Source organism: Dictyostelium purpureum (assembly GCF_000190715.1).
Source record: "Dictyostelium purpureum unplaced genomic scaffold DICPUscaffold_525, whole genome shotgun sequence".
NCBI lineage: Eukaryota > Evosea > Eumycetozoa > Dictyosteliales > Dictyosteliaceae > Dictyostelium > Dictyostelium purpureum.
Window position 1 is genome coordinate 1 of NW_003519859.1, and position 16,717 is coordinate 16,717.

A 16,717-nucleotide genomic window follows, 5' to 3' on the forward strand; every position below is an offset into this window, starting at 1 on the left:
CTAATATTAATCTGATTTAAAAAAAACTCTTTACTCAATGTATTAATTTTTTTAAGTTGCCATAAATCGATGAAATTTTATGAATTTTTTATGAAGTTGTATTTTCACATGTATTCGAATCACCCAAATATCTTGATTTAATTTTTTTTTTTTTTTTATTTGATTTTTTGATTTTGTTTATGATCATAAAAAATGATATGCATTTAGTTTTCTTAAAAAAAAAAAAGAAAAAAAAGAAAAAGAAAAAAAATTTTTTCCAAATTTTTTTATTATTTTATTTAAAAGTGCAAATATTTAGTTTTGTTTTTGTTCATCAAAGAATTTATCCATAGTAGTGGCCATAGTGGTATCATTGGTAGATAAGCCACCGCAATCATGGGTAGCAAGGACAACTTCAACTTTATTATAAACATTAAACCATTCTGGGTGGTGACACATCTAATAATAATAATAATAATAAATAAATAATATAAAGTAATAATAATAAATAAATAAAAGTGTTAGTATTTAATTTAATTAATGTTGTTTATGTATTATAATATTACTTGTTCAGCAACAAGGGCAACTCTTGTCATAAAACCAAAAGCTTGATTGAAATCTTTAAACATAAAAGTTCTCTTGATAGCATCTCTGCCTTCGACCATACTCCAGTCTTTTGGGATTAAAGTTTTTCTTTGTTCTTCAGTTAATAATACTGGTGCCATTATGATTTGATATATGTGTGTTTTATTAATATTTAAAATGATGAAATTTAAAAAAAAAAATTAAAAATTTTTTAATTTTTTTTAATTTTTTTTTTTTTTAATTTTTTTAAATAAAAAATATATGTGTTTATTTGATTGGTGTGAACATATAAATGAATAATAAATTAATAACTTAATAAATAATTAAAAAAAATGTTTTTTTTTTTTTTTTTTTTTTTTTTTTTTGTGCCCACAAAATTGAAATTAAATTATAAAATATTTACTTGTAAGAAAATCTTTGATAAAACAACATCATCAGCATCTTTGAAGGCAATATCAAAAATAACAGTGACATTATCACCTTGTGGTTTTAAGTAGAAACTTTCATCACTACGGTAATCAATTGAAATAATATCTGGAAGTGGTTTTTTGGCTTCAATACCTTCGAATACCATTAAAAATGGAGCAGCAACTAAATGTCTCTTTAATAAACTGACTTTTTTAGCCAATTCCTCTATAATTATTAATTGATAATTTGTTAATTTGAAAAAATAAAAATTTGATTTTTTTTTTTTTATATTGATGAATTGTCATAGTAATTTAATTTTTTTTTTTTTGAAGATACAAATTTTTGATATTAAATTTTTTTAATATAGTTTTAATAAATAAATAAATAAATTAATTAATAATCTGTAATATAATATCTTTAATATTTTGCGTATTATAACAACCTACCTTTATTACCAGAAAATGAAGTTGGGATAACTAAAGTAACATCATAACCTGGTTCTGGTCTAGCTTGAAGCATTTCACCATAGATACTCTTTAATAATGGGGCGCCACCATGTTTCATGAGATCAGCAGCAGCTTTAATTGACATTGAAACAGTGAGTGTTGATTTATCTTCTGCAGTGAAAACATTGAATTTAACACCGTCGAAATCGGCAAAGACATTGTTTACTCTTCTGTCTGAATTGAAGTGTGAAATAACTTCATCATATAAAATTCTGTTGTGGGTTTCTAATAATAACATGGTTGTTGATGATCAAAAAATTTATATAAAAAAAATATATTATACAAAGAAATTATAAATAATAATAAAAAAAAAAAAAAATTGAAAAAAAATTAAAAAAAAAAAAGATTTTTTTTTATTTTTTTTTTTTTATTTTTTAATTTTTTTTCAAAATTTTTTTTATTTTAAAACAATAAAAAAAAAAAAATTAAAATGGATGGGTATAGCCATTTTTTTTTTCAATATAATAATCATTTTAGTTATTTTATTATTAAAAACCAATTTTTAGTTTAACTAAATTGAAAAAACATTTTTTTTTTTTAATTCCAAATCTTATACTATTAAAAATCATTTATTCATTTTTTTGGCAAAGTTAAATATAAATTCCACTAAATCATTATTTTTATTTTTTTTTAACATTGTTTTTTTTTTTTTTTTTTCGCTTATGGTTTTTTTTTTTTTTTTTTTTTTTTGAATAATTCACCATATAGCTATGGTTATGTTGTATATAAAAAAAATAGATTTGATTATTAGCAATCCTAACCATTGCTTTTTTTTTTGTTGACCACATAACCATATTTATTGATTTGGACTTTTGGTGGAGAATATTTTGGAACTAAACCAAAATTGTCTCTTTATTGGAATCAATTTTTATTTAATATTTGTTAATGATTTGAATTTATTTTATTTTTTTATTTTAAAAGTTATTTTTTTAATTATTACTCGTTTTGTAAATTGTTATACATATCAAATATATAATTCAAAATAGTTGGTTTTGATTACTTTTTTTAAATTACTCAAAATTTTAAAATATTTTAATATTTATTTATTTAATTTTTTTTTTTTTTTCAAAATTTTTTAAATTATTTTTTTTTTTAATTATTATTTTTTTTTTTTAAAATTTTTTTAAAATTATTTTTCTATATTATATATAATTAATTTTCATACTATTTTATCTATTAAAAGAGTAAAATAAAGTTTTAAAAAATAGAATAATAATAATTAAAAGAATAGAAATCAAAACTTTGTACATATTTTAATTCATTATAAATTATTTTAAATTCTTTTCTTTTCATTCAGTTTTATTTATTTTTTTAATAATTATAAAATCAATATAAAATACACTCAGTATAAATAGTTACATAAAATATAAATACACACATACACACACCAAACACACATACATATATATACAATAAAATGATGAACGGACAATCAACTATTAACGAGCCAGTTGTTCAAACAATTGTATGTATTTTAATCACCAACGATCGATTCAACTTTTAAATAAATAGTATTACTAAATTTAATTTTATTATAAAGTTAAGGGATTTAAAAATGGTAGGATACAAGTTATACCATGTTTTATTACCAAGAGGTAAAGCTATAAATGCTTTAAGAGATTGTAAGTAGTTAAAAATATTATTTAGCTGTGGCACACAACAATAATAGTGATTGTTATGATAATTCATCATTACAATAGTACAATAGTTTAGAACAATAGTTAAAAACAATCAATTTATTAAATATTAATTTTTTTTTTTTTTCATAGGGGATTTATGGGGACCTTTACTTTTATGTTTAGTTATGGCACTGTAGGAATTATTTAGTTATAGGTTTATTTATTTTTAGGATATTTATTAATTTGATTTATTTTATATCAATAGTTTATTATCATTTTCAGCTAAAGACGATCAAATGGCCTTAGAGTTTGCAATTGTTTTTGTTGTTGTTTGGGTTGGTGCAGCTATTGTTACAGTTAATGCTCAACTTTTAGGTGGAAATTTGTAAGGATACAATTATAAAATATAACAGATATACATTCAAAAATTAACCACCAACCATTATTTTTCATTATTCAGATCTTTCTTTCAATGTGTTTGTGTTTTAGGTTATTGTTTGTTTCCTTTGACAATTTCTACCATTATTATTTTTATTCTTCCAGGTGCTGTCGATAAAATTTATGTTAGACTTCCAATCGCAGGTGGTTTTTATTTTTGGTCAGTTTTTGGTAAGTAGTTTTTGATTTTAATCCTTCTTTAAACTTATTTTCCCATACTAATTAAACCAACAATCTTTCATTTTAGCTTCATATGGATTTTTAGCAGGATCAGTCCCAGATACACGTAAACTTTTAGCAGTTTATCCAGTAATATTATTTTATTTAGTAATTGCTTATTTAGTTGTTTCTCAAAACAAATAAACAAATAAAAAAAAAAAAAAAAAAGAAAAAACAAGAAAAAAACAAATATTTAAATTTATAAAATAAACAGCAATAATCACATATAATTTATCGATTATAAAAAAATAAAAAAAAAATATAGAAAATAAAAATATTTAAAAAATTTTAAAAAAAAAAGTTTCATTTATTTAATTAATATTTCTCTTTAATTAGAAATCAATGAACTAATCGAGGGGAGTATAAGGTTTATCTAGTTATATTTAGAGGTTTTATAAGATTAAATGGATATTTTAAAAAAGATGCTAAAAAATAATACTGTTAATATTATTTATATTAATTTTTTTTTAATTACTCAGAAGTTATCTTTTTTCATTCCAAAAATAAAATTCCAAAACAAATTTTTTTTTTTTAAGGTGGTAATTTTTTTTTTTGGTAATCACAATTTTTTCTTATAAAAATATACACTTTGGGATGATATAAAATTTTTTTTAATTTTTTTTTTAATTTTTTTTTTTATAATTATTTAAAACACTTTTATTAATATTTGTAAATACTGTTATAAAATTATATTGATAATCAAATCAAATGAAGTCGATTATATTTAGTTTAATTTTATTTTTATTATTTGTAAATTTAAATAAAGCCAATGATAATAGTAGTTGTACAGTTTATATAAATATTCAATCACCCAATACCAAACAACCATGCGGTGAAACTATAGAAACTGCTTGCCAAGAATTTTTAACTGCAGTTCAGTCATGTAATACAACAGCATTTAATACAACAACCTATTATTTTTCACCAGCTACATATTCATTCGAGGGTATCGATCCATTTGGTTCAATTGTAAATAAAACTATCAATATTATTAATCAAGAGTACTCTGTTGATAAAGACACATCATATACATCAGTAATATTTGATTTAAAGGGTGCAACCAATTCATTTTTCAATGTACAGCACAATTTAATTAGTGATATTTCAAATATTAATATAACTGGTATTACATTCATCAATGGTTATCAAGAGAGCCAAGCATCCGTTTTTGTAAATCATGGCACATATGGCACTTACTCTTTCGAAAGTTGTGTATTTGAAAATAATACAATGAAATCAGGCACCAATGTTTCAAATGGAGGATCTTTTTCAGTTTTACAATCAAGTTTAAACGATGTCGTTCTTCAAGCTTCAACATTAAATATAAATAAATGTACATTCCAAAACACCTCCAATATGGGTGTTACTGGTGGATTGTTTTATATTGACAATAACGTTAGAGTTGTCTTAAATATCGAGGAAAGTTCATTCACAAACATCAATGGTGACTATGGTTCAATTCTTTACAATGGAAACAAACTTTTATCTTCAACTATTTCAATTTCAAACACAGTAATTAGTAAATGTATAGCTACCAATTCGACGATCTATTTAGTAGGTTCAACACAGGTATATAATGTTACTTTTTCAGATAACACTGGTGGGGGTGTTGGCTTCCAATTTACATCTTCAAGTGCCGTTTCAACTTTATTCTCATACTGCAACTTTATTGATAACGTAAATATAACACCTATATATTCCTTCAAGTCTGGTTTGGGTGTTTCACTTTATAAATGTGTTTTTTCAAATAATTATTACAGCCAAACGGTCGATAGAAACGGTGCTTTAACTCTATCAGATTCCACAGCCTCTGTTTCATATTGCCAATTTTATAATAACTATGCAATTAATGGTAGTTCAATTTATGCAACCAATTTCCTCTACAACGATCCTATTTCAATTTTTAATTCATCATTTGTATCCAATACTGCACAATATGGTGGTGTTTTTATTAGTCAAGGTGCTTTATTTTTAAAAGATAATACTACCTTTGCAAACAACATAGCTTCATTTGGTTCAGCTATATCCTGTTTTGATTCAACAATTGTTTTTAATCAAACTTCAATCATAACATTTACAAATAATACAGACACAAATGGCGGAAACAATAGCAATGGTTTAGGTTGTGGTTCAAATAGTGGATGTGTAATTAAAGGAAATATCCCAAATAATATTGATACTAAAACATGTGGAGTAGTTCCAGATAAAAACGAAAAGCCAGGTCTTTCTGCTGGTAAAAAAGCTCTAATTGCTATTGCTATAGTTGCCTTTGTTATCATTTTAATCGTAGCACTAATATTCACCCTCAGAAAAATAAAGCAACGTGGTGCTTATAAACCAATTGGTACCTCCAATCATTTTTAAAAAGTATACTCTTTGAAAATCCAACAAATAAATTATATTTTTAATTTTTAAAATTTGTTTTATTGGATTTTTTATTAATCAATTTTATATAAAATGGGAAATATATTTATTTGAAAAAAAATTAAATTATACATTATATGTAACTACACCATTATTGGGTTTTTGCTTAGTAAAATAAAAAAAATTAATTGGGTGATTTATTACTATATTTATTACAGTATTATAAAAACAAAAAATAATTATTTTAATTTTTTTAAAAAAAAAATCAAAATTTTTTTTTTTTTTTTTTTTTTTGATTTTTTTATTTTCTTTTTTAATTTTTTTAAAAAATAATAAATAAAGTGGATTGTGTATCTAGTTATTTAATATATTCATTTTATTAAATAATTAAATATTCAATTATCATGTCAACACTTAGTAAAAAACAAATTCAGTTAGAAGCTGAAATTGAAAAATCTAGATTCGAAAAAGATTGGGTTAATTTATCAAATTTAATTAAAAAATATAATAAATTAAATATAGAGTATGTTTTTTTTTTCCACCAATTTAAACATTGACTATATATGCATGCTAACCCAAAATTTTCAATTAATAGTCATCATGAACCATTGGAATTATTAATTAAAGTTGAAAAATCATTGTCAGAATCAAATTATAATGAAGCATTGGAAACTTTAAATAAGGCATATGCCACATCACCAGATAGTCAAGAGGTTTTAGCATATTTAGGTATTGTCGAATATGAAAAGAATGATATAGCCAAAGCATTGGGTTTTTTAAATAAAGTTTCAGTTAATCAATTTATTAGTGTTAGCAATCAAAGAAGAATTGGTTTATTAATCCAAGCATTTACAATTAAAGGAAAATGTTATGAGAATCAAGGTAATTCTGTTGAAGCATTATCAGCCTATCAAGCAGTCATTGACGTTACCTTTAAATATTACAAAAATTTCAAATTAATTGATAAACAAACTAAACTTTATTTTGAGGAATCATTAATTAGAGTTGCCATCATTCAAAAATACTTTGGGTTTGTATTATTTATTTTTAATCATCTTTGCTAAAATCAAAATTTTTATTAACATTAATTTTTTATTTAAATTAGTAATATTCAAATAAGTATTAAACATTTAAGAAACTGTTTATCATCACAAATTGGACTTAGCAAAAATACATTTAGAATTTCTTTAACAACTTTAGCCCACTTACTATTAAGAAATGTATCATCATCATCATATATTCCAGCATTAGACTCATCAAGTGACTCTACAACCACATATTCAGGTATCCACCCATCCAAACAATTCTATATACCAAACGATGAGGTTGAGGAAGGTACTTTAGCACTACTTTACGCAGAGGCATTAATTTCACAACAACAACAGCAACAACAACAACAACAGCAACAGTTACAATATCAACAGCAACAACAACAACTTTCGACACCTTCATCGAATACACCATCAAATACCAATGCCACACAATCAAATCCAACATCACCAAATATAATCCCAACCATTAGTAGTGTATTACATCACCATCACCATGCCAATGGTAAATCAAATGACATGGTATTGTCAGCAAGCGGTGTTAATCATCATATGAATAGCCACCAAATCCACAATCAATTTATTGAATCTGAAGACCCATGTTTAATATATGACGACATTTGTTTAGGCTACTCAAGAAGAGAGCAATACTATCCTATTGTTGAAACTTTTGAAAAATCTTTAGTTTTGGATTTCAACGACCCACATAAATGGATTCAATTAGCCCTCTCACTTTACTCTGCAGGAAAATATAAAAGATCATTATTCATTATAGAAGAATGTTTATCAAAAACTCCAAAAAATATTACTTTATTATTATTGGCCTCAAAAATTTGTATTAATCATTTAAATCAAGTAAGTATACCTATTTATCACTTTATAGTTAATTAAAATTATAGCAACTAACAAAAATTATTAATTTAGATTACCAAAGCAGTATTATTTGCAAAACAAGCACTTTCAAATATTGATTTAGACGATACAGCCTCTTTAAGTAAGGCCTATTTATTAATGGGTATTGCATATGGTAAAAAAGCAATTGAATGCAAATCATCACACGAAAAGATTCAAAATCAAGAATTAGCATTATCATCATTAAAAAATGCCTATGAAATTGATCCATATGATTATAGAAATAGCTATCATTTATCATTAATTTATGCGGATTTTAGAGATGTAAGTATATTACCAACATTTTTTTAATATATAAACCACTAACAATTTTATATTATCCTATATCTAGACACCAATGGCATTAAAATATATTCATGAATCATTAAAATTAAATCCACACGATTCATCATGTTGGAGCTTATTAACATTATTATTATCATCAAATAAAAATTACGAATTAGCCTATAGAACATGTAATCATGCATTAACTCAATCACCAACCAATATCGAATTACTTTTAATTAAAGCAAAACTAGAATTAGCATTAGACGATGGATCACAAGCATTAATAACCTATAAATCTGTATTTCAATATTTAGTTTCAAAAGCTTTAACCTCAAACGAAGATTTGTAAGTGCCCAACATATAAAATATATTTTACCCTCCCAAATAATAAAAATACTAATTTTTAACCTATATCAATACAATAGCGATGATTCTGTTAGTTTACCAAGAAATAGAAATCAATCAGGACCCTCCAGTGTAGTTTCTTTCGATTTAAGATCAGGCACAACAGCAGGTGACAGTAGATCACATAGATCAAATACTATAAGTGCTGTCGATATGGATTCAGCAATGAGAGATTTCGAAGATTCACCAACCTCACCAAAAGATATATTAAGAACTACAACCAACTCAACAAACAATATTTCGAGTAAAGAAGTTCATCGTAACATTTCATTATGGTTATCACTAGCTGAAGCATTTACACAACAAAGAATGTTCAAAGATGCAGCCCAATGTTTGGCACAAGCAGAGTCTATTGACAGTGATAGTGCTGACGTTTACTATCATCAAGGTTATTTAATGGAAACTCAAGACTTAACAACAAAAGCAATCTCACTATATCAAAAAGCTCTTACTATTGACTCTTCCCACACAAACTCTTTAATCCGTTTAGCACTCCATTATTTCAGAGAAAACGATTTATTATTAGCCGAAAATAATCTCACTGCTATCCTCCGTTCAAATGATCCAGCATCCCATTTAGCATGGTTCCAATTAGGTCTTGTATTAAAATCTAAAGGTGAAATCGAAAGATCATCAGATTGCTTCAAAAAAGCAATAGAACTTGACTCTACCTCACCATTAATACCATACTATCAAATTTCAAGAATTGCAAATTAGTAAAAAAAAAAAAAAAAAAAATTTACAATAAATCTATTTATAAACATCTAAAAATATTTATTTTGTTTGTGGTTTATTAATTATTTTAGCTAAAATAATAATAATTAACTATTATTTGTTTTGTTTTATTTTTTTTTTTAAAATTATTTATTTTATTTTATTTTTATTTTTTTTTTTTGTATCTTTTTATTTTTATTTAAAATGATATTTAACGATCGAATTGTCTACCGTCCTTTTTAGGGAATCTACCATTTTGTTTATTTGCGAAACCTGATCTGTTGTTTGTTTTTCTATCATTTTTTCCACTTGAATTAACAGAAAGATTAACTTTTGGTGGATCGTTGAAACCAAAAGCTTTAGCAACCATTTGGAGATCAAGAGCGTTGACATCGAAAATTTCTTTATGGGAGTGTGAGGCATATGCACAAATATATGCTTTATAGGCATCACGAGCGCTATTATAGAGGTAAAAGTTTTGAGATACAACCTTTTCAAGTTGGTCTTGAACATTGGCGATTTTACTCTTTGGGAATTCGTATTCGTTTAATGGAACTTTAGCTAATTTTAAGTATTTGAGGAAACCTAATTCTTTTGGTAAAAGGAAAAGAAGAGCACGACCTTTTTTACCAACACCTCTGGCGGTACGACCAACTCTGTGAATATATTCTTTTGGATCATCGGGTGGGTCGTATTGAATAATCCAATCAACTGATGGAATATCAAGACCTCTAGCGGCAACATCTGTACAAATTAAGATACCCTTTTCAGCGTTAACAAATTCATAAAAAGTATTAGTTCTTTTTTGTTGCTTTTGACGACCGTGGAGTTCTAATACTGGAATATCGATATAATTTAAAAGTTCTGCAGTGTATTTAACGGCATTGCATGAACTGAGGAAAACAATTACTTTCTTGTTTAAATTTCTTTTTAAGAAAGTGTAGAGTAAAAGGAAACGACGTTCACTTGGACAAACAACATAACCTTGTTCTAAACCTTCAACAGTTGAAATTTCACGTTCATCATCTACACCGACGTAAACTGGTGAGTTGTTAAGTGAAACCTTGGCAATATCTTCGACTTTACGAGTTTGGGTGGCACTGAATAACATAGTTTGACGATTCTTTGGTAAAAGTTTAACAATTTTATGCATTTCTTCTTCAAAACCAACTTCTAAAATACGATCTGCTTCATCAATAACTAAACATTTGAGATTCTTTGTAATAAAACCTTTGGTATTTTGTAAATGATCTAAAAGACGACCTGGAGTTGCAACTAAAAGATTAACACCCTTTTCGAGTCTTTCTTCTTCTGGTTTCTTTGCGGCACCACCAATAATAATACCGTGTGTTTGTGTGTGATATTTTAAGAGTTCTTTTGCAACACCATAAATTTGTAATGCTAATTCACGAGTTGGTGAAATAATAATAACACCTGTACCATTTCTTGGTTTAAATCCACTCTTTACTAAAATTTCGATTGCTGGAATTAAAAATGCTAATGTTTTGCCACTACCAGTACGTGCAGCACCTAAAAGATCTTTTCCTTCGAGTAATGGTAAAATTGATTTAGCTTGAATTGGTGTCATCTTTTTAAAAGTCATTTCTTCGATTGATTTCTTTGTATTGTCGTGAATTGGTAAATTTGCAAATTCAATAGCATTGTCTGAAATACCTAATTCTATAATATTTTTGATAAATAAAATTAAATAAAAAATTAATATTTTTTTATATATCATTTAATTTTTTTTATTTAATAAATCAATTTACCTTTTTCTGAAACATTGCCTGTATTGTTTTCTTCTGATGATTCTTGTTCTTCAACATTTTCTTCAACAGTTTCTTGTGTTTCTTCTAATTTTTGTACAATTTTACTCTTTTCATTTTGGATTTGAATTTCTTTAACTGATGGAGCTGATGCTAAAGCTTCAATTTCTTTACTGCTGGCAACAGTTGAAGTCTTGGCCTTTTTATTTTTTTGTTGAGTTGGAGCTGGAGCTGGTGAGGCTGGAGCAACAGGTGTATCAACAACCTCTTCTTCTTGCTCTTTTCTCTTTAATGATTTTTTTACAACAACTTTTTTTTGTTTATCCCCAACCATTTTATCTATATTTTATCTATTTATTTCTTAAATTTATTTATATAATAAAAAACAAAAGATAAATATATATATAAATAATTTAGTTTAAAAAAAAAAAATAAATATATCAAATGACAAAAAAAACGAAAAAAAAAAAAAATAAAAAAAAAAAAAGCGTATTCGTTTTTTTTTTTTTTTTTTTTTTTTTAATTTTATTTTTATTTTTTATTTTTATTATTTTTTAAATTTTAATATTTAATTATTTTAAAATAAAATAAATCAATAATAATTTTTATTTCTTTTTTTTGATTAAATATTTTAATATTACTAAAAAGAAGTAAACAATTGTTTTAAAGGATTAATCTTTTTTTATTTTATTTTGATTGCTGAAAAAATATAGGAATATGTTTTCTTCAAAAGGTTAATTTAAAAAAATTCTTTTGAGATTTATCAATTAACATAAATTATACCAATCGTTTTTAAATTCCAATGATATTTAATTATTTAAAAAATTATAATTAATATTATTATTTTTTTAAATTATTTTTTTTATTTTTTTTTTTAAATTTTTTTAAATTTTTTAAATTTCATAATTTGTATTTTTTTATCTATTATTAAAATAAAACACATATATAAATATTCAATAAAAATGTTACCTCCAATTAATATTAATAAGGTGATTATAAAAAAAAAAGAAAAAAAAATATTATTTTATTAATATAAAATAAAACTAACAATCTTTAATTTATATATTATAGTGGATAGAAAATAACAAGCATTTATTACAACCACCAGTTGGAGCACAATTATTATATAATGAACCAAATTCAACATTTGTTATTATGATTGTAGGTGGACCAAACCAAAGAACAGACTATCATGTTAACCAAACTGATGAATTCTTTTATCAATTTAAAGGTGATATGGTATTAAAGGTTGTCGATAATGGAGAGTTTAAAGATATTGTAATTAGAGAAGGTGAATCTTTTATTTTACCAGGAAATACACCACATTCACCACAACGTTATAAGGATACAATTGGTTTAGTTTTAGAAAAGAAACGAACACCAGAGTCAATTGACCAACTTTTATGGTATTGCGACAATTGTAAAAAACTTTTATTCCAAAAGAGTTTTAATGTAGACGATTTAGATCTAGGCAAACAATTAACTCCAATTATTCAAGAGTTTTATTCAAATGAAAAGCTTCGTACCTGTACATCATGTAATCATATTAGTCAAAAACCAAAAGTTAATGATCATATGATTTAATTTAATTTAAAAAAGAAATAAAAGAAATTTTATAGGAAAAAATAATTATTATAAAGTTGTTATTGCTTTTTTATAAAAATTTTATAATCTTGATTCTTTAAAAGAAAATTTTAATTCTAAATTAAACTAAATTTTTTTTGATAATTTTTTTCATTTCTTTTTTTTTTAAAATTTTTTAATTTTTTAATTTAAAAAAATTTTTTAATTTTTTTGATTTATTTTTTTTTGAAAAAGAAATATTTATATAATTTATTAATAATGTCAGGTTACTATAAAAGCTTAAATAGTATTGAAGATATTTCCAATGTTAGCAATGAATGTTTTCAATCATTATATTGGTTATCAAAAACAGAGTTTGTAGATTTATATTTTAAACTTAAAGATATGGATCCAACCTATAGAATAAAAGAATTATTGGTATATTTGAACTACCTCAAACAATACCCAACTTTTAAAGAACTAACAAAAATGACAGGTCACTCATCTTCAACACTACAGAAGTTTTTAAAAAGATCAGTTGAAATGATTTGTATAATTTTTGAACAAGAACCATATGTAGGTTAATTTACTAATTTACTAATTTGGTTAAAATTAAAACTAATATTTTAAAAGAAATTTGAAGATAGGTTAAAGGCAAAGCCATTATTACTTAAAGGGAAATTAGTTTATGCAATAGTTGACGCTAGTATTTATAAAATAGAAAGTATTCCAGATCCTGAGGTTGAAAAACTCTACTTTTCAAATAAGCATGGGTTTCATGGAATAAAATTTGAATTTTGTGTAGATACTGAAGGTAACATAGTTTGGGCAAATGGTAGGTATTCATTTTAATTGTTTTAATTTTTTGAAATTAAAAATATTAAAATTAAATTTTACGAGGATATTATGATGGTGCGATTCACGATATAGATATTTCACAAAAATCAAATTTGGTTAATCAAAAATTAGAACCAAACGAAAGGGTTTTAGGAGGTTTGGATTATGCTTCAGAAGATTTCGAACACTTTTTTCTCACAGTAACAAAGGATATTTCTCCATCAGAAAAAACCGACGAAGAAATTTATATGGATATGATTTTAAAGGGAAAAAGAACTATAATTGAAAACTTATTTGGCCGTCAAAATCAAGGTTTAAGTATTTTAAAACAAAGATATAGAGGTGATGTGGAATATTTTTCAGATATATTAAAATCAATTTTTTGTATATCGGGAAAAATAAAATTAAAATAATTTATACCGCCTAGAAAACAAACCAATAAATATCTTTTTTTTTTATTTTTTTTTTTTATTATTAAATGTTGTATATTTTTTATATATTATTAAAATAAAACATGAAAATATGACTTGGGTAAATAACTATCTTCAGTTATCCAAGAGTTTATAATAAAAAGCTTCCTACAGGTACATCATATTCAAAAACCAAGTATAAAGAAATCAATTATAAAAAAAAACTATTTTTAATTGGTTAAAAGTATAATAAAATATTATTCACAAACTTTTTATTATTTAAAATCAAAATTTCGAATTTTAAATATTGTTGAAAAAAAAAAAGAAAATTTCTATAAAAATATTTTTATATTTAAAAATTTAGAATTGCATTTGAATATTATAAAAAAAATATTTAATAAAAATTTAATTTTTATTTTTATTAAAGCTTTATTATGAGACCCTCATTAATTAATGGGGGTTTGAAACCAAATTATTTTTTTTAAATGATAACTTAGTTTTTATAAAAAGAAAGTAATGATTTAATGTAGTGATATATTACTATTATTTTACTATTGTTATATTATTATATTATATTTTATATTGTTGTTATTACTTTTATTTTTTTTATAAAAATTATTTATCTGGACCACTACAAATGCTACCTTCGGAATCAGAATCTCTTCTTTTCTTTTTATTTTCGAAACCCATATTTATATTGTTAAAAGATTCTATAGTTGGAGAGGTTTGACCGGATGAAAGTGGTGAGTGTGGATAGTTATTTAAAGTATAACTATTATAGCTATTTGCGGGACTGCTATTGTTACTATTGTCAGCTGAAAGGTCATCAGAGCTTTTTCTTTTTTGTAAAACTCCTTGAAAAATTGATGGAAGTGGGGTTGGTTTAGGTGCAGTTTGGGTTATATTGTTATTATTATTATAGTTATTATGATTTACAAAATTAGTAGGATAGTTTGGTTGTGATGGTGTAGATTGTGGTTGGATTTGAGATGGTGATAGGTTATATGGTGTTATATTATTACTATTATTATTATTGTTGTTGTTAATAATATTGGATAATCCATATAATGAATTTTGGTTACTAGGTGAACCATTAAGCATTCTTGGTTTATCTGGTGAAGATGATGAAGGTGAAGGGACGCCTCCCGAACCTGGACTCATCGAAACTGGAGCTGAACGTGGAAATAAATATTGTGATGGTTGTTGTTGGTTTTGAACTGATGGTAAATATTGAGGAGCATTTTTATAATATTGTTGTGGATATTGGTTATAATTAAAATTACTATTATTATTATTATTATTATTATTATTATTATTATAAGGTGAACCCCCTCTATTATAATTATTTTGGTAATTATTGCTACTATTATACATATTATTGTTGCTATTTACAAAGTTTGGTTGTTGTGTTTGTTGTTGTTCATAATAATAATTATTTTGTTGATTTGGTGAAGGAACTTGGTAATTATTTGGACTTGGTGAATTATTGTGTTGTCTATAATATCCACTGTTATTACTATTGTTATTGTTATTGTTATTGTTACTATAGTAGCTAGAGTTGTTAACTTGGTTATTATAATTATTTGTATTAAAAGTGTTTGGGTTAATGTTATTATTGTTGTAATTATTATTATTATTATTATTATTATTATTATTATTATTATTATTATTATTATTATTATTGCTATTATTATTAAAACCACTATTGTTATTATTATTATTATTAATATTATTATTATTGTTGTTGTTACTGTTATTATCACTGTTGTTGTTATTATTATTATTAATACTATTGTTTTCATCTAAACATGTGGCTGTTGTACATCATAAACAGCTCTTTTACCATCAGGGAAATTAGTTTGAACAAAAACACGATCACCATTTAAGTCTGGAATTTGTTCTCTTTTAGATTTATTTGGAAGATCAGTTAAAAAGTGTCTAAATAATAAAACTTGATTTTCTACACCATTTTCAAAAAGACTATATTCCCAAAGTTTTTTATTTTTCTCTTTGTCTTGAAGAGTTAAAGTTCTTTTGATACCAATTGTTACTTTATTTACACTGTCAGTAATTTTGGTTTCACTCCCATTTTGTTTCCATGAATCACCATTTGGACCTTTTCTAAGTTTACTTTTCTTTTGACCTGAAGTTCTATCTACAAAATGTAATTCCCCATCTAACATAAAAAAAAAATATAAAAGAATATTTAAAATAAAATATTAGTAAAATGAGCTAAATTTTAACAATTTATAAAAAATAAAAAAAAAACTATATACTTCTATAATTTTCAATGGAATCTCTTTCAGTTCTAATTGGAATAGTAACACCTCTAAATTTAGGTGATCCACCCCTTTTTTTTTCTTTTAAAAATTGAATATAAGCTTCATTATCCGAACATCTATTCAAACAAACGCAAAACTCTTCTGGTTGGTTATTATTAACATTATTATTGCTATTATTATTATTAATATTACTATTACTATTATTACTATTGTTAAAACTATAACTATTATTGCTATTATTTAAACTACTATGGGGTTGGTTATATGAACCATAGTAATTATTTATTGAATTATAGTTATTACTATTATTATTATTATTATTATTATTATAATTATTATTTACATTATTACTATTATTATTATTATTATTATTATTATTATTATTATTATTTAA

General features: G+C 24.1%; 9 protein-coding genes across 9 annotated transcripts; 5 read left to right on the forward strand and 4 right to left on the reverse strand.

The window, feature by feature from the left end:
• Positions 1–294: 294 nt before the first annotated feature.
• On the reverse strand, positions 295–704 carry DICPUDRAFT_159206 (uncharacterized protein; the record flags this gene model as incomplete). The annotated part of the gene is made up of 2 exons (XM_003294192.1): positions 295–438; positions 546–704. 2 exons carry the CDS (start codon positions 702–704, stop codon positions 295–297), a joined length of 303 nt encoding a protein of 100 aa, XP_003294240.1.
• Positions 705–952: 248 nt separating this feature from the next.
• DICPUDRAFT_159207 (uncharacterized protein) lies at positions 953–1,716 on the reverse strand (the record flags this gene model as incomplete). The annotated part of the gene is made up of 2 exons (XM_003294193.1): positions 953–1,197; positions 1,419–1,716. 2 exons carry the CDS (start codon positions 1,714–1,716, stop codon positions 953–955), a joined length of 543 nt encoding a protein of 180 aa, XP_003294241.1.
• A 1,182-nt stretch (positions 1,717–2,898) lies between these two features.
• On the forward strand, positions 2,899–3,898 carry DICPUDRAFT_43131 (uncharacterized protein; the record flags this gene model as incomplete). Its single annotated transcript, XM_003294187.1, has 5 exons — positions 2,899–2,943; positions 3,019–3,100; positions 3,248–3,290; positions 3,558–3,706; positions 3,783–3,898. 5 exons carry the CDS (start codon positions 2,899–2,901, stop codon positions 3,896–3,898), a joined length of 435 nt encoding a protein of 144 aa, XP_003294235.1.
• Positions 3,899–4,435: 537 nt separating this feature from the next.
• DICPUDRAFT_99893 (uncharacterized protein) lies at positions 4,436–6,173 on the forward strand. Its single transcript, XM_003294188.1, has one exon. The coding sequence runs from the start codon at positions 4,463–4,465 to the stop codon at positions 6,116–6,118; it is 1,656 nt and encodes a 551-aa protein (XP_003294236.1). The 5' UTR covers positions 4,436–4,462; the 3' UTR covers positions 6,119–6,173.
• A 349-nt stretch (positions 6,174–6,522) lies between these two features.
• Positions 6,523–9,468, forward strand: DICPUDRAFT_84725 (uncharacterized protein; the record flags this gene model as incomplete). Its single annotated transcript, XM_003294189.1, has 6 exons — positions 6,523–6,641; positions 6,714–7,148; positions 7,224–8,022; positions 8,092–8,343; positions 8,411–8,691; positions 8,772–9,468. 6 exons carry the CDS (start codon positions 6,523–6,525, stop codon positions 9,466–9,468), a joined length of 2,583 nt encoding a protein of 860 aa, XP_003294237.1.
• Positions 9,469–9,676: 208 nt separating this feature from the next.
• Positions 9,677–11,565, reverse strand: DICPUDRAFT_159210 (uncharacterized protein; the record flags this gene model as incomplete). Its single annotated transcript, XM_003294194.1, has 2 exons — positions 9,677–11,145; positions 11,235–11,565. 2 exons carry the CDS (start codon positions 11,563–11,565, stop codon positions 9,677–9,679), a joined length of 1,800 nt encoding a protein of 599 aa, XP_003294242.1.
• Positions 11,566–12,171: 606 nt separating this feature from the next.
• Positions 12,172–12,851, forward strand: DICPUDRAFT_58919 (uncharacterized protein). Its single transcript, XM_003294190.1, has 2 exons — positions 12,172–12,220; positions 12,303–12,851. The coding sequence occupies exons 1-2, from the start codon at positions 12,194–12,196 to the stop codon at positions 12,813–12,815; spliced, it is 540 nt and encodes a 179-aa protein (XP_003294238.1). The 5' UTR covers positions 12,172–12,193; the 3' UTR covers positions 12,816–12,851.
• Positions 12,852–13,073: 222 nt separating this feature from the next.
• DICPUDRAFT_84728 (uncharacterized protein) lies at positions 13,074–14,044 on the forward strand (the record flags this gene model as incomplete). The annotated part of the gene is made up of 3 exons (XM_003294191.1): positions 13,074–13,370; positions 13,428–13,629; positions 13,695–14,044. The coding sequence occupies 3 exons, from the start codon at positions 13,074–13,076 to the stop codon at positions 14,042–14,044; spliced, it is 849 nt and encodes a 282-aa protein (XP_003294239.1).
• Positions 14,045–14,656: 612 nt separating this feature from the next.
• DICPUDRAFT_159213 (uncharacterized protein) lies at positions 14,657–16,717 on the reverse strand (the record flags this gene model as incomplete). The annotated part of the gene is made up of 3 exons (XM_003294195.1): positions 14,657–15,855; positions 15,885–16,217; positions 16,318–16,717. Coding segments are annotated over 3 exons (1,932 nt in total), but the record flags the coding sequence as incomplete, so codon positions are not given.

What these genes read in the sequence shown, in the direction of transcription:
- DICPUDRAFT_99893 (XM_003294188.1), top strand. Translation starts at nt 4,463, where the DNA reads ATGAAGTCGATTATATTTAGTTTAATTTTATTTTTATTATTTGTAAAT.
- DICPUDRAFT_58919 (XM_003294190.1), top strand. Translation starts at nt 12,194, where the DNA reads ATGTTACCTCCAATTAATATTAATAAG. An exon ending in CTCCAATTAATATTAATAAG is followed by an intron (nt 12,221 to 12,302) that starts GTGATTATAAAA and finishes TATATATTATAG; the next exon opens with TGGATAGAAAATAACAAGCA.